Below are 20,488 nucleotides of genomic sequence, written 5' to 3' on the forward strand. Positions count from 1 at the left end.
ACCTATTTCTCTCCATCCTGAATCACCTCAGGATGCACCACTTGTGGTGGTTGCAGAGGCTGATTGGCTCCACCGCCACACAGCCTTTGTTTATTGAAATAGCAGGTTACATTCTTTGTCCACACCTAGCTCCACAAAGAAAGATGGAGAGCTCCTATAGATTCAGAATACCCTGAAAGGTGAGCCAAACTATGGCTGGTTTTTCACTGAAAACACCCGGGAATCTTTTAGTACATTGCATCGTGTTTCACAATTTTTCCCTATAAAAATCACTCTACCTGTAAACACTCAACAGCTAAGCAGTTCTTCCGCTTTACTTTGCTTTCATTTTCGTCAACCCTTTTGCTTCCATTTTCGTCAACCCTTTTGCTTCACACTTGCCTTTGGCAGGGCTGGATGGTACTTCTTTGCTCCCACCAAAGAGGCGTCAGAGTGAGTGAGAGTGGAAAGCTAACCCTTTCCCCCTCCAGTAAATCCCCGATTCCCTTAGCCTGGAAGGCCCCAGAGCAGGGGTTAGCCCCGCCCCCTTTCCCTCAGGCACCGCCCCTGGCCGGCCCCATAATTGAGCTATGCGCAAAACTCACGTGAGCAGTCGTGGTCCCGTGTCGCCTCCGAAGCAGTACGTGGCAGATGTCACTCAGGAAAGTCCTTCGTTCCCGGTTTCTGCCATCTACTCCATCTCGACCCTCTTTTTTTCCCCCATTAAATGCCTCTCTTCTTGCCGCTCTCATCTCGGGGATGCTGACCACCCGGCTCCCCTCAACCCGAACTACCCTAGGCCTACGAGCCACCCCTCGCCCTCAAGTAAGAGGCAGGGATCCATTAGCGCTAAGGCGGGTTGCGGTTCTGATTGGGCGTGAGATCTTGTCAATCTCCAAGTTTTTCCAATCAAGGGCCGGGTCCACCTAGCTTTCCGCTCTTCCATTGGCCTGTGTGCGGGGAAGGTGGAGGAAAAGGGTAAACCGAGCTCGCGCGAGAGCAGCGCTGGGCCTTCAGTGCGCAGGTGCGAAGGGTCTGGCTGGGGCCCGGGCCGGGGGCGGGCTAGAAAACGCGTCGTTTGATTTTGGACAGTGACGGAGTTATCTGGGTTCAACCGCTGGGCGGAAGGAGTTTGTCAGGGCCCCGGCCAAGAACGAGGCCCGCCAGATTCCCAATGGTGTCCATGACTTTCAAGCGGAGCCGCAGCGACCGGTTCTACAGCACCCGGTGCTGCGGCTGTTGCCATGTCCGCACCGGGACGATCATCCTGGGGACCTGGTACATGGTAAGGGCTGGCGAGGCGGGAGGGTAGGGGCGCTGGGGGGAATGCGCCAGGAGCGGGAAGGGGGGGTGGTCCGAAAGGGGGGATCCACTGGGAAGGGGTGGGGCGGGAAGGCGTGGGGGACCTTCTTTTTAGGGGCCTCTACCTTTGAGGGGGCTGACTTGTGTCCCGGAATCGGAATGGTGGTGGGTGGGAATAGGGAGATGGTTTTTGGGCGAGAGTAAGAGGAGGAAAGCGAGACTGGGAAAAGCAGAGGCGCTGCAGGGGGGCGTGGGGGGTGGGCGGCGGGATGAGGGTGCTAGGTTTTGGTTTGGGGAGTTCTGGAAATGACCAGGTTTCGGCATCTTTTTGAGTGCTTCCGTGATCTGAAAGAACTCTCCCTTCCCCCAGTGCTTTCTGGATTTTTTTTTTTTTTTCCCCCAGCGAAACAAATAGGAATGCACCTTGATAGATGCAGCCTAGTTTTAACATTACTTCTTGCTTGAAGGGAAGGCGCCATATCCATTTTTAACGCAGTTGTCTGTGGTTCCTGGACCTTATTTGTTACAGTGTGTTTGTGATGTAGGCAGAAAGGCCTCTGATGTGAGTCTGGAAGTACGCTTGGAGGTAATACCATTTGCCAGGATTTACATACACTCGATTGCCTTTTCCTAATGCAGTAGATCCCCTCACTCCCCCATCCCGTGCTCATGAGACGCTTTTCATAACAGACCTATTCCGCTTTTTGAGACCTTTGTTGAGGGCTTACTCCATTTTGGTCACATATGCTAGCATTCCCTGGGGGCCAAGATCTATGTAATTCTATGTCATAACCAAGTTTACAGTATTATTGATTGGTGGTTCACTAGTAATACCTTTGTGATTTCTTACCACCATCTCCAGTATCCATATACATTGAATCTAACTTGTGACTTGTAAATATGTACTTCTGTTTAAGTAGTTTTAGGTTATGATGACTTTACAGAAGTTTTGACAAAGTTCTCATATTGTCGACTTGGTCATGTTCGCTAAAGACTTTGTGATTTTTTAAATTTTTGTTTTTGGTTTGGGAGGTTGTGGCATTAGTGATACTGCAGTTTCTGATAACATCTGTGAACTGCGAAAAAGGAAAAGCTTTATCACAGATGTATCTTTTTGCCTTTGTTTGTTCTCATTTCTTCCCACCCCAGAGGTTTGATCGAAATCATCACCATTTGCCAAACACCAGATGAGAATCATCTTCAGTTAGGCAGATACAGTTTCATGCCCCACCCCCAGAGGACTACTGGAACTCCACGTTATTCCTAATTGCCATGTTGTTACTTACAGTCTTGCTTCATTAATGTACATTAAAAACAACAAAACTTGAATGTGTAGGCTTATTGGGTTGTTTCTAAGCTTATTTTAATATTTCCATTGTTTTTATATTCAGAAACATCATCTTATTGCTATAATTATATCACATTTCCCCACGAAGACCACCCCCCCTTTGTATTTTAACTGATTTGTAAAACTGGACGTTGATCAGTTCAGGACAACAGCAGCATTGTATTTCTAACTTTTTATTTCTTCATTTTGCTAAGGGTCTGGGTCTTCAATTTCTTTGTTTGTCCTTAGCTCTGCCTTCCTTAACTGAATAATTCAAATCTTCAGGGTCCTCAGGCCTCTTAGTCAAACCTGCTTCCCTCATCCCTAGAAGATGACCTTCCCTCCTACTTAATTGAGAAAGAGCTCAGCAGCCTGGGACTCAACCTGCAAACTTACTCTTCCTGTTTCTTCTCATATCCTTCCCTCCATTCACAGAACAAAGGATTTCTAACTCCTCAAGAAGAAAATAAACACCATCTCTGTTTCAACCATCTGAATGTAATTGGCTGTATTTCTTTCCAAGGCAGATTTTTTTTTGATGCTATGGGCTCAGCTCATAAAAATTAAGGGAATAGCAAGGAAAAGTAGGAGTTATAAACCATGGAACTCAAAATGCAGAGAGAAGAACTTTAGTAAGGGCATTTATTCTCCCAAAATAGGGAACAGGGAGTTGTAAATCTGTTTCCCACTGGAAGGACTTGATGTGAAAACATTTTGCATGGCATCCTTTTTGCGTGCTTTAGTTTTATAAAAAGATGCCGTAGCTGTTCTTTCTTTGCATGGATTTCTCTGGTTAGTAGAATATTATAAGCTGCTTACATCAGTTAATCTGTTTTAAGAGATATATTGATTATCTACAATGTAAATGGCTGTGGTGCACATACAGAAAGAATAAATCACAGAGACGTGTTATTCGTCTTTTGTGTTCCTATTAGCTGCCACACAGAGGCTCTCAAGTGTTTCTTGTCTTGGCCATGGCATCTGCCATTAAGATACTGATGGTATTGCAAAGAACTTTGGAGCAAAGATACAAAAGTGAAACTTAATGGTACGTGTCAAGGGAGAAGGAGAAGGTGATCAGTAATATCAGATTCAAATTACGTTAAGAACTGGAAAAGGCCATTGGTTTTCTGGATTACAGTATTGTAATTGTATTGGTGACTTTAAAAAGTGTGGGGGCTTCCCTGGTGGCGCAGTGGTTAGGAGTCCGCCTGCCAGTGCAGGGGACACGGGTTCGTGCCCCTTTCCGGGAGGATCCCACATGTCGCGGAGCGGCTGGGCCCGTGAGCCACAACTGCTGAGCCTGCGCGTCTGGAGCCTGTGCTCCGCAACGGGATAGGCCGCGACAGTGAGAGGCCCGCGCACCGCGATGAAGAGTGGCCCCCGCTCGCCGCAACTGGAGAAAACCCTTGCACAGAAACGAAGACCCAACACAGCCATAAATAAATAAATAAATAAATAAATTTATTAAAAAAAAAAAAAGTGTGGCTTCAGGATCCTGGCACTATAAAGACACAATATCTGTCTAGTTGGGGAGACATGTAACATTCAGAAAACAAGATCACCAAGACACAAGCAAAGAGGAGTTGTCTGAACAGTGCATTTTTTTGCCAGAACTTCTTTACTAAGAGAAATAATATGGGAGTGGGTGAACTGGAATGTCACTTCCCTCTGCAAGTACCTTGTCAGGATACTCTTCCTCCTCTGTTCCAGGTGGGAGAATATGATTCTCTTTAGATTGCCCTGTGCTGTTTGGAACCTAGGGGTGCAGTCCTCCCTCCTGCTGGGTGCAGACACTGTAGCAACGACTTTGTATCTGATACAGTGTCATTGCCTTCTAGAAATGCCTCTACTGGTCTCATGTTAGGCGATTGCACACTGTAGAGTAAAGGATTAATTGTATGGTATTAAATAGTGCAGTAGGACACAGAGAAGCCAGAGCCAGTTGAAAGAAGCATGCCTGGCTTAATACCTGGTTTAAGTAATATGAAATTTCAGAATGAGCTCCAGTTTAAACTCTGACGTTGATAAGTTGTTTTTTCTATCATTTATTGAAAAATTTGAAGCCACATGATTTTAAACAACAGTTTCTTATGTGGTATAAGTTCAGATGCTTATTGAACGATTGAAAACGAGCTTAAAAGTCTGCTGCAGGGGTGTCCTCTTTCATGGTTAATGGTGTACTACAAGAAGACATTTTGAGCATTTGTTATAATTTTAGGTCTTGGAAAGATTTAATATATGGCTAATTTTTCATGAGTGTCTTCACCATAAACAGTCTAAAAGTTAGGTAGCTGGGGTAGAAGTGAAGACAGGCTCCCTCAAGCTGTGTTCCTTTCCAGTCCTCACCCCAGACACCTTTAAATAAGTATAGCTTGTGTATATTTCAAAGTTAGTATCTTTCCTCAAATACCTTTTTTTTTTTTTGCCTCAGTGCCTTTGAATATGCTATTCCTGCTCTCCAAACTGCTCTCCCCCAAGTCACTTTTTAAAAACTTTATTGAGAAAAATCTCAAATACACAAAAATAATGAAATAGTATAAAAACCTTTCATTTACTTATCATACAGCTTCAACCATTAACAACCATTTTGCCGTATCCAGTTATTTATTTATTTTTTAATTGGGGTATAGTTGTTTTACAATGTTGTGTTAGTTTCTACTGTACAGTGGAGTTCCCTGTGCTATACAGCAGGTTCTTATTAGTTATCTATTTTATACATTATTAGTGTATACATGTCAATCCCAATCTCCCGATTCATCCCACCCCCAGCCCCCCACTTTCTCCCCTTGGTGTCCATATATTTGTTTTCTACACCTGTGTCTCCATTTCTGCCTTGTAGACCGGTTCATCTGTGCCATTTTTCTAGATTCCACATATATGCGTTAATATATGATATTTGTTTTTCTCTTTCTGACTTACTTCACTCTGTATGACAGTCTCTAGGTCCATCCCTATCTCCACAAATGACCCAATTTCAGTCCTTTTTATGGCTGAGTAATATTCTATTGTGTATATGTACCACATCTTCTTTATCCATTTGTCTGTCGATGGGCATTTAGGTTGCTTCCGTGACCTGGCTATTGTAAATAGTGCTGCAGTGAACATTGGGGTGCATGTGTCTTTTTGAATTATGGTTTTCTCAGGGTATATGCCCAGTAGTGGGATTGCTGGGTCATATGGTAATTATATTTTTAGTTTTTTGAGGAACCTCCATACTGTTCTCCATAGTGGCTGTATCAATTTACATTCCCACCAACAGTGCAAGAGGGTTCCCTTTTCTCCACACCCTCTCCAGCTTTTGTTGTTTGTAGATTTTCTGATGATGCCCATTCTAACCAGTGTGAGGTGATAACCTCATTGTAGTTTTGATTGCATTTCTCTAATAATTAGTGATGTTGAGCATCTTTTCATGTGTCTCTTGGCCATCTGTATGTCTTCTTTGGAGAAATGTCTGTTTAGGTCTTCTGCTCATTTTTGGATTGGGTTGTTTGTTTCTTTTGCTATTTAGCTGCATGAGCTGTTTATATATTTTGGAGATTAATCCTTTGTTGATTCGTTTGCAAATATTTTCTCCCATTCTGAGGGTTGTCTTTTCGTCTTGTTTTTAGTTTCCTTTGCTCTGCAAAACCTTTTAAGTTTCATTAGGTCCCATTTGTTTGTTTTTATTTCCATTACTTTAGGAGGTGGGTCAGAAAAGATCTTGCTGTGATTTATGTCAAAGAGTGTTCTTCCTACGTTTTCCTCTATGCAGTTAGTTTTTTAATAGTTCAGTTGTTTTCTTTTTTTTTTTTAATAAATGGCTGGTTCTTTTTTTTTTTTTTTTTTTTTTATGGCTGTGTTGGGTCTTCGTTTCTGTGCGAGGGCTTTCTCTAGTTGCAGCAAGTGGGGTCCACTCTTCATCGTGGTGCGCGGGCCTCTCACTATCGTGGCCTCTCTTGTTGCGGAGCACAAGCTCCGGACGCGCAGGCTCAGTAGTTGTGGCGCACGGGCCCAGTTGCTCCGCGGCGTGTGGGATCTTCCCAGACCAGGGCTTGAACCCGTGTCCCCTGCATTGGCAGTGAGATTCTCAACCACTGTGCTACCAGGGAAGCCCTCAGTTGTTTTCTTGATGAAGCTTCCTCGACTCCCAGCCAGAGGGATCTGGTTTCCTCACTGTGTACCTGGAAAAGTTACTGCATACCTCTTGTATGTACTTATTAAGTAGTACTAATTACACATTAGTATGATTGTCTTTTTAAAAATTTTTACCCCCTACAACAAGATGTCCTCCTTGAGGGAGGAAGATGATATGCCTTTCTCTATAAACTGTGTGTTTGATAGTAACTTATTAGAGCATTTGAAGTACTTATTAGACATTTATTAAATGAATTATCTCCTCCAAAAATAGTAGGAATAACTCATTTGTAACTGCACGTAATGGTAAACAACAACCATATACATACATTTAACTATATATACATTTAACAACATTTTTAAAGATAGTCCATTTTGGTCTCTATCTGATGACGGCTCTCTGACTTGCTTGAGACCCTTATCAGGTTGCCCTAAAACACTGTTCTAATTATAGTCTTAGCAGATATTGGGTTGTGGCAAAATAGGCTGTGGGAAAACTAAAGAATAATGATTAAAAAATAAAACAGAAACAAAACCGGTCCTCAAGGGTCTTCTGGGATGGGTGTGGCCTTGAAATGAGAAGCAAAGAGGAATTACTCTCCCCAGGCTGAGTGTGTCCAAGGATCTGATACTATTCCTTTGAAACAAGTGAAATCTAACACATCTGGTCTTCGTTGCTGTTTGTTTACTTATATAAAGTGTGCACTAGGTTTATAACACAAACCACATTGTTTATCTCACTAAATATAATACCGCTCCTACATTGGTGTGTCCATTGCCCATGCTGTTGACATATTTGCTGCATTCTATACCTCTCCATATTACTAGGTTTAGAAGTTGATCATTATTTTAATTACATTTTTACTAATTTTCTTTCGTGAATGCAGTAAAAGGGAAAAATGAATCAGGAATAAATATTCTGGAATTGTTTGTATATAGTTGCTCTCTTCATAGAAATTTTATATTACAAAACTATAAAGTTTTATGTGTGTTTTAAAAAACGCTACATGGAACTTAGTAGAAATATCAACTGTAATCAAAAGTAAGTAGGATAGGGCCTACATATGAGCACAGGATAGGTGCTCAGTGATGTATCTTTTAAGATCACAAGGATGGGTTTTCCAGATTAGTACTTTAAAATGTTAAGTTGGGGTGCTATTGAAATATAATTAATTCAATGAAGATTTGAAAAATTGAGCGTTTAATGAAATAGTGCTGAATTTATTTTACCATTTCTTGGTCCTTTTGATTAGACTTATATTTATTTTGTTTAATATTCGGGGGTATGACTCACAGTGAAAAGAAATTTGAAGTGTCACTAATACTAGAAGATAATAATGGGTGAGTCTGTGACTTACCCATGGAAGAGAAGAAAAGAGATTTTTATAAATCCTACATGTGATACAAATATTTAAGAAGGGAAAATTTAACTCCTAAATATTTTTGTTGTGTCATTTCCTTCACTTAGTAATTGAGTTTGCACGTTTTTCTTGACATGAAAGTGTTTTTCTGTACAGTGCAGAGCTTTTAAACTATGACCGTATTGTGCTTAGCAAAGAAGAGTTTGGTGAATTGATTTCGAACTCATTTCCATACACAGAATATACAGTGTTTTAGTAGATATATCTGATTGTTCAATAATTAATTCACGTGATTGTATTAACTCATACTCATACACCACATATACTGTCCAAAACCCATTGCAATAAAAAAAAAAATCAGCCTTCAACTGGGGAGTCACCTTGCAAATATGACTGTCCCTTGTAAGACCTTTCAAGCATTGAAGGATAAAATACCTTGCTTTTGAGCAGTGCAAGGAAAAAGGCATGTTACTGAACCTATTTATTTAGAGGGTAAAGTATAAACATTTTATAGCCTCAAATAATGGTTTATTTTGGAAAGATCTCAAAACAAGGGTTGCTTAGGAATGGTTGTAAGTAATCCTATAGTGGTAAGCAGAGGATGCCTTAAAAAGAACCAGATTTGTATCCTAGCTCTTCAGCTCAGTGAACTTAACACAAGTTATTTCACTTTGCTGAACCTTAGTTTACCCATCTGCAAATGGGCGTAAGTAATGTTTCACGAGATTGTTGTGAGGAATAAGTGAAGTAATATATGTGAATTTACTTACAGTATATAGTAAGAAGTATCAGTTGATTCTGAATTAGGTATTGTGACATTGTTTATCTTATTTAAAGATAAAACTTGGGCTGCATGTCTTATAGAATGTGAAGTGCCTTCAGCTGATAAGCTGTGTTATCATTCAGGGTGGACAGGAGAGAGCTACATAATAGAGATTGTTTAAAACACTGTTGGTAAAGCTCAGATATCCCTTGAAAGTATCAAATGTTCACAAAGGGAAGGAAGACAGATTCTGTGAACTTTAGATAGGGAAGCCTACTCCAATCCTCAAATCATTAGGGTTGTTTTGATCACTTAAAGGAAGTGGTGCCTCCTGGGATAACTGTGCAGTTCACTAACAACTGGAGGCCTAGAGAATTTCCTTTTTGAATTGGAGTTACACCCTGGTAGACTAAGAAAATTCACCAGATACCAGTGATGGGATTTCAGCAAGATGTTTGACAGAGTCTCAAGATGTTTCTCTGGACTAAAGACTTTTATTCAAAGGTTGCTGGCTAAGGGGAAGAGAACAGCCTCTGTCTGGCGGCTTTGTCATCAGCCCTGTTCTTTTGCTTATGACTTAGATGGAGGTTCTCATTACATGATGATCATATTTTCAAATGCAGGAAGCTGAGAGAGAGTAAGTCTATCCGCAGGGTGTCAGAATCTAGATGGAGAAAATCTTGATAGGCAAGAATGTTAATAAGATGAAATTTGATTGCAAATATATATAAGGGCTTACGCTTGGGCCTCTGAATCCAACTCTACAGGTAGATATAGGTGGTAGCTTAGCAGGATCAAATGTGAAAAAGAACTGGGAGTTTTAGGGAGTCACTCATGTGACATTCAAAAGATTTATGCAGCCAGTGCCCTTTCAGGCTGCGTTAAGTGAAATTTGTTAGCCTAGGATATGGGAACTGAGATCCCGATGTGTTGTGACCAGGCTGACCTTCTCTCATTTTAATAGTATGTTGAACAAACTGGAACGTGTGTGTGGAGGGGAGCAAAGAGGAACTAGTGAGCTAGCTGGAAAGTATGCTGGTTAGAAAACTGCTTTAAGTACTTGAGTGTTTATTCTAGAAAAGACAATATTTGGAGGCATATGTTGGCTGCCCTTAGGTGTCAGAGGAGCACTTATTCAGAAGGGGTAGCAAATTATCTCAAACTGTAGAATTAAGACCAATAGGTGAAAGTTAAGTGGCACAGTCAAAATCTTTTTAAGCATTTGAGTGTAGCTCAAGAGTTTATAGTTCCCTATCGCTGGACAGGAGATAACTGTGGAGGGGCTTTAGGCTTATCTGATGGATCATTACATACTTAGCCCATGGAAATTATATTTATCTGATCGATTAGCTTCTTCAAGTCTGGAAATTCTGAGACTGGGATATGAATAAATATGTGATTCAAATGAACAATTTGTGATGATCTCTCATTTTTCATTATTGTGCCTTCTTATTCTGTTATATTGACACAGGATCAGTCAAACATCTTTTCTCTGAAATGATAAAGTTTGTACTTTCACTTTATGAAATATTTACTTTAAAGTATTCTTAAAACGGTGTTGTGTATTTTGTCTCACAGGTAGTCCCCTTTTTGTGTCTCTGTTACTTCAGGGAAAACAATGTTAAATAGGGGAAGACATCTAAAGATTGTGCTGAGGACTGCTCACTCCCTGGTTAGTAGTATAATTGATAAACTGTTATCTTTCACAGGTGGTCAACCTGTTGATGGCAATTTTGCTGACTGTGGAAGTAACACATCCAAACTCAATGCCAGCTGTCAACATTCAGTATGAAGTCATTGGCAATTACTATTCGTCCGAGAGAATGGCTGGTATGTTTTTAGTTGAAAATATCTCCTGCTAATTACACACATACAGTTACTTAGAGGAGGATTGATTAAATTATGTTTGTTATACTTGCCGAGGCACAAAATGTTTTTGTAGGTTTTTCAAAAATTATAATTGAGCATTATAATTGAGAATTATAATTGAGCATTTGTAGCCAGAAAATGTAATAGACTGCTGGAAGATTTTTGAGAAATGTGTATTGTATACATTGGGGTACTGTAGAGAGAGGAGGGGAGAAGGAATTACAAAAAAGACTGAGCCTTTGAGGGTCAGCTGACAAGTTGTAGTAGAGGATGGATTTGCTCATGGAGCAAAAATCTTACAGTAAAATATAAAATGTGAATTATTTGAATATTTGGTGGTATCTTTTGCCCAGGGTCTCAATTCTTAATATATTTTTATTGTTTAGGTGGAGATTTGATATTGGCGTTAAAAATAGAGTACTCCTAGAACATTCATGGAATGAATGTTCATGGAAATTACCTTTTTAAACCTATTTATTCCCTGATAGCAGTATTTTTCATTATTTATCTTTCTCTAAAATACAGGTTTAATTTTATATTAAAATTATGTTAAACATTTAATATTTGAACAGAAAATTATGCTTCAGACTTTTTAGTGTGAACAATTTCTTCTTCAGAAAAATTTCATTTCAGAAAAATGTTCCCAGTTCACATGTGTGTTGTATTTATATTGTAGGATCTTTTTAGATTAGCTTTTATCATAAAGTTCTGTACTTTTGTACATTGTGATCTTCTCTGATCCATTAATGAAGTTTTTTTAAAAAAAATTTGGTCATTAATTCAAATGATTCATTGTCCTCAGGGCTAACCTATTTTAGGAGCCAAGTAGAGTTTTCTGGCCATCTGTTATACATTGTAGTGTGATAACACTAACAATTGTTCATACTGTGTTTTTAAAGTGTGTTTTTTTTTTAAAATGAGTTTCCTGGTTGTCTTTCCAAATACAGTATAATCCTTTAATTTTGTTGTCAAATTGATAGCAGAAATACCAAGAACATACAGAAACATACTTTCTGGCATTTGATTTTTTTTCTTCTGAGTAATCTGTTTTTATTTAGAAGCCAGAATAGAACAATAAATAAAACTTTAGCTTCCAGTGACGATTTTTTGGCATTTATAAAATTTTACTTTAGGCTGTAAAATTTTACTGAACCTGCTAATATCAGCGTTTTCCCTTGTCATGTGTGTTTCTCTTAAAATTGAGGTGTAGAAAAAGACTTACGGTTATTGACATTCTCGTAGGTCTGTACAACTGACTATTTTGTTAGAGCTGCAGGGAAGAAGTCACAGATTCATTGCATGTTGCGTGAGTGTTGTCGCTGCTATAGAGAAAATCAGGTCTATTTATTGTCATATTTTTGTTGATTATATTCTACTGAAGCCCTGTTATTGAGCGAATATAAAAAAAAATACATAGTTCTTAGTCATACAGTAGTTGGTGTTTCTGTGGAAGGTAAAATTTTACTTTCCCACAGACCCAGTATTGCAAAGGTAAGTTAATTTCTAATCATTGGCCTGAAAACTGATTTTTTTAAATGAGGTTTGTGATTAGTTATTTTTAATCAGCCAAATAGGATGTGACACTCAGTTTATAGGAAATACTTCTGCAGCATATGCAAGCTGTTTTTCAAATATGAATTTATCCTTATTTATACTCACTTTGGAGATGGGTGAACACTTGGGGCCTCCCAAAGGAGGTGCTGAATGTAGTGGTGGGTGGGAACCTGAGGTTCTTCTCTGGCATCTAGCCTCTCATATTTTATTTGCCTTATTGATTCACACATACTGGAGTGTCCCTTGTTCCAGGCATGAAATATGTTTCCCACCCACCACCCCATCTCTCCTCTGTTTTGCTATTTGTTGCTCCAGCGGAAGACCTTGAGCTTCACTTTAATTATTCCAATACTTTAAGAAGCCAAAATCAACTCCTAGTCTTCCAGTAACAGATTTTTGAAAGCTGATTGTTTGAATGATAATTTTGCTTTCAAGTTTGTTTATATTTGAATTCTTCCCTTTGAGTGCCATTTTGCGTGCTGCAGCAGGGAAGTTCTTTATTCGTGCTGCAGCAGGGAAGTTCTTTAAGTCCTTAACATTTAGCTATCCTATATTCTCTAGGAAAATTTAAAGAGGGCTATTCTTACTTGGTTTAGTGCCAGATATTGATGCTGTTTGCATTGCCAAGTGACAAGATGATACATAACATTTATCCAGTAGTGTGAACATTCAGCAGTTAGTCTAATCATTCATCATTGTTAGTGCCTTTCAGGTTCTTAACTAGCCAGAGTCAGAGAATCAGCTTTAGATGTGTGCTGAGAAACTCATCAAGTCGAGTGTGGGTGCTTTTTTGGTTTGTTTTTGTTTTGTTTGAGATGACATGAGTGCTTTGTGAGAAAATTTAGTGAACATGGATTAATGTAGAGAAAGGCAGCAATCTGAGGAAGGGTTGAGGAACAAAGAGGAAAATAGACCAGGATGTAGCAGAGAAGCCATGGTTGAAGGGATGCGGAGCGGGAATTTTAGGTGTTGAAATGGGGGTGGGGGATTAAGGGAGAGCCTTGAATTTCAGGCTGTGTATTTTATCTAAGGCAGTTGGGGGCATCTGTATAACTCTATGTTTAATACATCTGTCTCTTAAGCAAATACCAGCCTTTTGCTCCAGTCGAACCCTGCTTATCTCACAAGACCCAAATTGTACCATTTCTTCCATATTTTTTCCCTGATTCTACAGGCAAAACTAATCATTTCTGCTTCTGTTGTAGCACTTGCCACACTGAATTATAATTATCTGTTTCATATCTTCAGAAGTTAGACTCTGGGCAGAGATCTATCGCTGGCAGAGTACCTGCTTCATGTGCCATCCTAAATAAGTGGCAGTGAGTTGTGGCCATTTAACAAACAAGAAAAAGGCATGGATTTCTCAAACTTCATTACTTAATAACATTATTTTGTCATAAAGAGTTTTATTCTTTTTGTTATGTAAGTAGATTAATTAGATTCTTGCTTTTGTTTTCTTAGATAATGCCTGTGTTCTTTTTGCCGTCTCTGTTCTTATGTTTATCATCAGTTCAATGCTGGTATACGGAGCAATTTCTGTAAGTATTCTATGATTTTAACTTCTGGAGTTCTGAGTTTTACTGAATGGTACCCAGTCATTGCATATACGTGACGTGATGTTGTGGTTGCTGTTTCTTTCCTTCAGTATCAAGTGGGTTGGCTGATTCCATTCTTCTGCTACCGGCTTTTTGACTTCGTTCTCAGCTGCCTGGTTGCTATCAGTTCTCTCACTTACTTGCCAAGAATCAAAGAGTATCTGGATCAGTTAGTAAGTGTGTATGCTAATTAAACTTCTTTTTCATTCATTGAAATTCAGAGTCAGCTTTTGGGCACTATTTTTATTTTAACCTCCCCTGTTTATTTTTTAAAATGTTTTAAAGCAATTATCATTACTACTCTTAATGACCATGTTGAAACCAAAAAGATGAAAATAGAATATCTTCTTGCCGTACCACGTGGATAATCCAATATTAAAAGTCCCTAAAGATGGATATCATAGAACTTCAGGAGTAGTTCAGCTTTTGTTTGGGGTATATGAAAAATATAATAATTTGACTGTATTTGGCACTCATTGGAGTTGTAGCTTTCTGTCTTTGCAAGCATCTGTAGCAAATATTTGAGTGCCTTCTATAGCCTTCACTCTATTCTAGGCAAACTGTTAGTGAATGGTATAAATAGAAACATAACTTCCTTCTCTTCAAGGAGCAAACCATGTATTTGGGGAGTCAAGACATGAAGATCTCATTTGTGATAATAAGCTAGGGCTGTCCCATGACAGCAGTAAATGAGCATAAGTTAATGCCATGGGATGGAGGGGCAGGGAACACTGTGGGCTGAAGTAAGGTCTGGACGGAGGTGTAGGATCCAGATAAATGGAAGTTTATTTCAAAAATGCTGTCTTCTGGGAATTTTCTCGAAACCCACTTCAGATAGTCCATTTTGCATACCACAAATTTATTATTCATTCATTCAGAAAACATTTGTTGATGGCTTCCTATGTGCAAGGCACTCTGCTCAGTCCTAGGGCTACATCAGTTAAAACTTACTTTCTAGTGAAAGAATTGGGAAGTTGACGATTATTGAATTAAAATTGTGATAAAGACGGTGAAGTAAAAGTGTCGGTTGCTTTGTGAGTGGGTGTCACACGGATACCACACCTGGGCTGGGAAGTGAGCTTTGAATTGCACTCAAGAGTCTGAGTAGGACTTCAGATAGGAAAAGTACAGAAGAAAGTTCCAGGTAAAAGAGACACCTTGATGCAGGAAGGAACGTGGCATAGTCAGGGAACTCAAAGGTGACCGCGGTGGCCTGGCAGACATGGTGGGAGCAGCATGTGATGGGGCTGGAGAGAGGTGGCCCGGGGCAGGGCCTGCTGGCCTGGTCAGCCATGGTCAGCAGCTTCCTGAGCATAGTTCTCTCTGATCATGTAGTCCTTGGCTGAAAATTTGCAAGCCTTCTGAATAAAATTTATAGCATTCCCCCGGGAGCTGGTCCCATTCAGTTTTTGTCCTTTTCTTTATTTATAGATGAAGGCTTAAAGAACAGTTTTGTTCCAAGGAGACACTTCGTAGCTAGGGTTTGGGGTTGGTGTGTGGATACGATTTTCTTCTGGTGCTTGGGATTTCTGTGTGCTTTTTTTATGAAAATGTAAAATTATTTGGGCCTTTGTGTTGTTATAGAAGAACATCAAAAGGAATTTACTATTCCTTTGGCAGAACCCCAGTGGTTTCTCTGTTCTGTTATTCAGTTGGTGTCCCAGACTGGAAGATGCTTTCTCTGTTGGCCAGCTTGTAAATCCTAAATTAGTTTGTAATGCCCTTCTCCCTGAACCTAGCTCATTGCCTTGCACACAGTAAATGCTAAAGAAATATTTGAGTAAATACAGCTGATCTTTCTCAGCAGAACATTTTATGTGTCCAGTAAATAGTATAAGCTTGCCTGGCTTCGTAACCAGGGACGTGCCTTCTTTTGGCCCCTTTCTGATGAGCGTTGAGACTGACAATTGGCTTTTTTTTTTTTTTTTGGCCACGCCTTGAGGCTTGTGGGATCTTAGTTCCCCGACCAGGGATGGAACCCCGGCCACCGCAGTGGAAGCACGGAGTTCTAACCACTGGACCACCAGGGAATTCCTGACACTTGGCTTTTAAAAAATCATTTTCCCCATGTAGGACTGAATAGCCCATGAAACTTAGGTAAATCTCAGCATCTCCTGACTTAGTGACCCAGGGACAAATCTGGGGTCATGTACAGGAGACTGTGTGTTCCCAAAGGCCAGGAAGATGTAAAATAGTGAAGAGTAAAGAGAAAATGAGCTCAGTTTAGACTCTTAGGAGTATTCTGGGTATTCAAACATATATTTTAAGTGATCAGTAGCAGGCATTAATGATGATGAGGCTTAGAAAGCACTTTGAGTTAAATTCTGCTTATAAGTTTTTATTAGAATATCAGTTCTGACTTGGGTGCCTTTTGTTTGTATTCTTAAGATGCTTTCTAGTTTATCACAAAGTACAGGTGCCAAGGCTGAATTATAAGTGTGTGTGTATATGTTTAATTAATAAACTTTATTTTTTAGAGCAGTTTTAGGTTCATAGCAAAATTGAACAGAAAGTACAGAGTTCCCATATACCCCCTCCTGCCCACCCAACCTCCCTCACAATCCATATTCTGAACCACAGTGGATATTTGTTCCAATTGATGCACCTGCACTGGTACATCATTATCACTCAAAGCCCGTGGTTTACATTAGAGGTCACTTTTGGTGTTGTGCATTGTGGGGATTTGGACAAGTGTATAATGACATGTACTACTCATCATTGTGATATCATAACAGAATAGTTTCCCTTCTCTAAAAATCCTTTCTGCTCTGCCTATTCATCCCCCACCCCCCTTTTTTTTTATAGCCTGATTTTCCCTATAAAGATGACCTCCTGGCTTTGGACTCCAGCTGCCTCCTGTTCATTGTTCTTGTATTCTTTGCCTTGTTCATCATTTTTAAGGTGAGTTGCTCACTAAATATTTGGGGGGCCATTTGGACTGTGACACGATCCGTCTAAAACCTTCTTGTTGCTGTGTCTCCTTACAGTTCTCCTTATTCTGATGTAGTAGTAGAGACAGCTTCCAGGGAATGTCCTCCCTCTTGTTTCCAGGCAGTGGTTGGAAATGCCAGGATTCTTCCTAAGGAACATCATTGTGTTTTTGGATGTGGTTCATGATTTGGATTGAAAACCTGTTAAAATTCCCAAGGTTCAAAAATAGAATTTCTTCTGCAGCACAATGGTTGTCACACTTGAATTGGAACCCCAAACTCTGGTTTCTCTGTAAAGCAGTGGTAATAAAACCTGTGACATTTAAGTGAGGGTAGGTAGGGAAAGCGCCTGGCCTGTGCTAGGTCCAAGTGGATGCCAGTTTCCTTCTCTGTGGAGAAAATGTGGGGAGAGCATTGTAAGTCACCTTAATTTTAGAGCAGGTGGTCTGTTGAGTTTCGAGCATATGTAAATTTTGTTTGTATTCTTTTAGGCTTATCTAATCAACTGTGTTTGGAACTGTTATAAATACATCAACAACAGAAACATGCCAGAGATTGCTGTGTACCCTGCCTTTGAAGCACCTCCACAGGTGAATGATCCTTTACAGTATTAAATCTTCACTAGCCTTTATCAATTATTCCAAAGAGAAGAACCTGGATCTTGACTTTCTCTTCAGTGCCATAACTGTGGTTTAGGGATAATCCTAAACTTGTGGATAGCTTGTATCTACAAGTTTCAGCCTTTCCCACTTGGAATCCTGGGTACATGGGCTAGAGGCACCCTGCACTGCTCATCTCATTCTGTTTGGCCGATAGGTTTGATTCGTAATCGGTCTCCAAGTGTTACATTTTGAGGGGGAGGTCAGACAGGGACCAGCAGTGTGAGCGATGCCAGGCTCTTGGCTTCTGGAACTTCTAAGGATAGGGTACCATCAGCTGAAGCTTGTGTTGCTTTCCAAAAACATCCATATGATCCAAAGGGGAAGCTGCTTTTCCTGTGGGGAGATGAAAGCAGTGGATTCCATGAGTCTGTTGGGAGGCCTACCCCTCAGGCCCTCTAGTTGCTGCTGTACTGTTTTCCCAGGTTTCCAGCATGTAGAGTATATGTGACCCATGTAGGGCCAGCCTGTCACATTGGAGTCACTTAGATTAAAAATGCCACTCTTCTACATAGATGTGCCCTTTACCTTAGAGCAGAGGACACAAGTGCTTGATCCTTTGCCTACAGATTCTGATGAAATACAGCCTCATAATGGAGCATTCCTTTAGCATGGTTCAGCGGTACCCTTCACCGAGATCCTAAGTTCCTGAGGTGTACTTGGCACTGCTGCTTTATCAGTCACAGTGGAGCGAGGGGAAGGTGGCGGCACATACCGCTTGTCAAGGTGGCCTGGTGGCCTCAGGGTCAGTTCAGAGGCAAAATTTTGTCTGCCCTCCCTCCTTCCATCATCCATCTCTAGTGATCTTGGATCAGACATCTCACCTGTGTGTAAAAGCTCCAGGTTATTAGTCATCTCTCCTCTCAGGAGCTATAGTTGACCCTCGGACAACATGGGTTTGAACTGTGAGGGTCCACTAATATGTAGATGTTTTTCAGTAGTAAATACTACAGTACTTTACAGTCTGCGTTGAATCTGCAGATGTGGAACTGCAGATACGGAGGGCCAACTATAAGTTATATGTGGATTTTCAGCTGTGCAGAGTGTCGGCGCCCCTGATGCCCACATTGCTCAAGGGTCAGGTGTACTCAAGGGTGAAGTGTACTTAGCTAATGGTTTCTTCAGCTCTTCCGTTGGTTTATATACCCCTATTAAAGGTATTAATTCTGAAAGCTGAATTATTCAGATAGAATTTTAAAGGAGAGTTAAGTCTAATATAACTTTTTGTCTCTCTTCAGTATGTTTTGCCAACCTATGAAATGGCAGTGAAGATGCCCGAGAAGGAACCACCACCTCCTTACATACCTGCCTGAAGAAATTCTGCCTTTGTCAATAAACCCTATACCAGCTTTTTGTCTTGTTTATTTTACAAAATGCTGCAACACAGGGCTCTTCAAACTTGTTGGATATAAAGTACATTTTCCTTTGTTTAAACACTAACAAGCTTTTTGGATAGCTATTAAAAGTCAGATTTTGTTGTTAAGTGTATTACATTTTAATAGTTTTTGAAGACAATCTAGGTTAAGCAAGAGCAAAGTGCCATTGTTTGCCTTTGATTGGGGGGTGGGTGGGAAGTGGGCATTCTCTACACATATTCTTTTTTAACTGCACTTTCTTTATATAATAGTTTGCATTTTGGTTATTTGCTGCCCTGGATACTTCCAGGAAGAATGAATTAAATATTCAGGGTGAGCGAGTTCGGTATAAGATCTGAAGTTTTCAGCTCTGAAAACAGAAAAAATATATAACATTTTAACTTGACTGTGGAAGATGATGGTTGCATGTTTCTAATTTTGTATGTGTTTCCATCTTTGTGATAAGATGCTTTAATAAATCTCTTAAATAATTATTGGTTTTTTTTTTAAATCTGTTATCCTTTTTTGGTAGGTGAAACCCAACATTTTCTATTGCAATAAACTCAGACTGCCAGGGTTTTTTAATACTTTGGGAATAGCCATAGCCAAGCTCGGTGGACCCAGCTGGGCACTGTTCCTGTTCCTGGGGTGGATATGTGGACCATCACAGCTTCTGATCACTACTTCATTCGAAGCAGGTTTGTCTTCTGGGAGAGGACACAGGCCTTAGACTTTTAACTGGAGAACAGTCATAATATATTAATCCCAATTATTTCCACCAAGGAAGGGGAAAATATTGTTAAGGGATCATTTTCCATCAGAGGGAAATCTGTTGTCACATAACAGTTAAATATCCTAGTAAATATACCCAAACTGTTTGCCTTTAAAAGTTAATTCTTTTCGTTCTGCTAGTGCTAGAGAAAAACTAGTTTACTTAGTATATTTGATTCTGAAATTCAGATAGAGGTAACACTGAAAGATAAATGTTTAGCCCTGTTTTTTAAAATAAGAAGCAACTTCACTGTGAGTAGCTCATACATTTCACCATTCTGACTCCTAAGTTTGATACTCTTCACATTCCCACAGAAATGTCTCATGAGATGCTGATGCCCTCCTAAATCACACAGTTCTGTTATCCTTTCTAACTTCATTTTTTTTTAATCATCCAGTGTTACCAACTACCTAACCTTCAAAGTCACTCTTCTCTTGGCCTTCAAAATATTGTATTGAGGTTTGCCTGTCTTTTTAATTATTCAGTTTCCTTCTCTAGCTTTCTCACCCACATCTACACTTGTCCATGCCACTCTGTATTGTGGTTTTGGCCATCTTGCTTCACTTTCTCAACTTTTACTTACACTGTGTAGCTGCAAAAGCTCTGTAAAGTTCCAGGTGTTTCCGAGATCTGTCAACTCAAGGGGCCCATGAGGCCCTTGTTCCCAAAATTGAGCTCACCAGAATATACATTCTCTCTGGCGTCCTCTATTAGGTTCAATACCCAATTCTCACTTCTATTTAATCTTGAGCAAAAGTTTAATGCAATTCAATAAGTTTTGAGCATGTACTTTGTTCCAGGTGCAAGAAATGTAGGGATGGGCAAAATGTAAAAAAAAAAAATTCCCTGGTCTTATTTTAGTGGGGAGAGGCAGATGATTTAAAATAACCTGTATAGTAAGTTAGT

General features: G+C 40.0%; 1 protein-coding gene across 1 annotated transcript; it reads left to right on the plus strand.

The window, feature by feature from the left end:
* The first annotated feature begins 988 nt into the window (after positions 1–988).
* Positions 989–19,300, plus strand: LAPTM4A (lysosomal protein transmembrane 4 alpha). Its single transcript, XM_036873434.1, has 7 exons — positions 989–1,264; positions 10,558–10,678; positions 13,733–13,809; positions 13,917–14,039; positions 16,672–16,767; positions 17,288–17,386; positions 18,694–19,300. The coding sequence occupies exons 1-7, from the start codon at positions 1,154–1,156 to the stop codon at positions 18,766–18,768; spliced, it is 702 nt and encodes a 233-aa protein (XP_036729329.1). The 5' UTR covers positions 989–1,153; the 3' UTR covers positions 18,769–19,300.
* Positions 19,301–20,488: the final 1,188 nt, after the last annotated feature.

This window comes from Balaenoptera musculus, chromosome 13 (genome assembly GCF_009873245.2).
Source record: "Balaenoptera musculus isolate JJ_BM4_2016_0621 chromosome 13, mBalMus1.pri.v3, whole genome shotgun sequence".
NCBI lineage: Eukaryota > Metazoa > Chordata > Mammalia > Artiodactyla > Balaenopteridae > Balaenoptera > Balaenoptera musculus.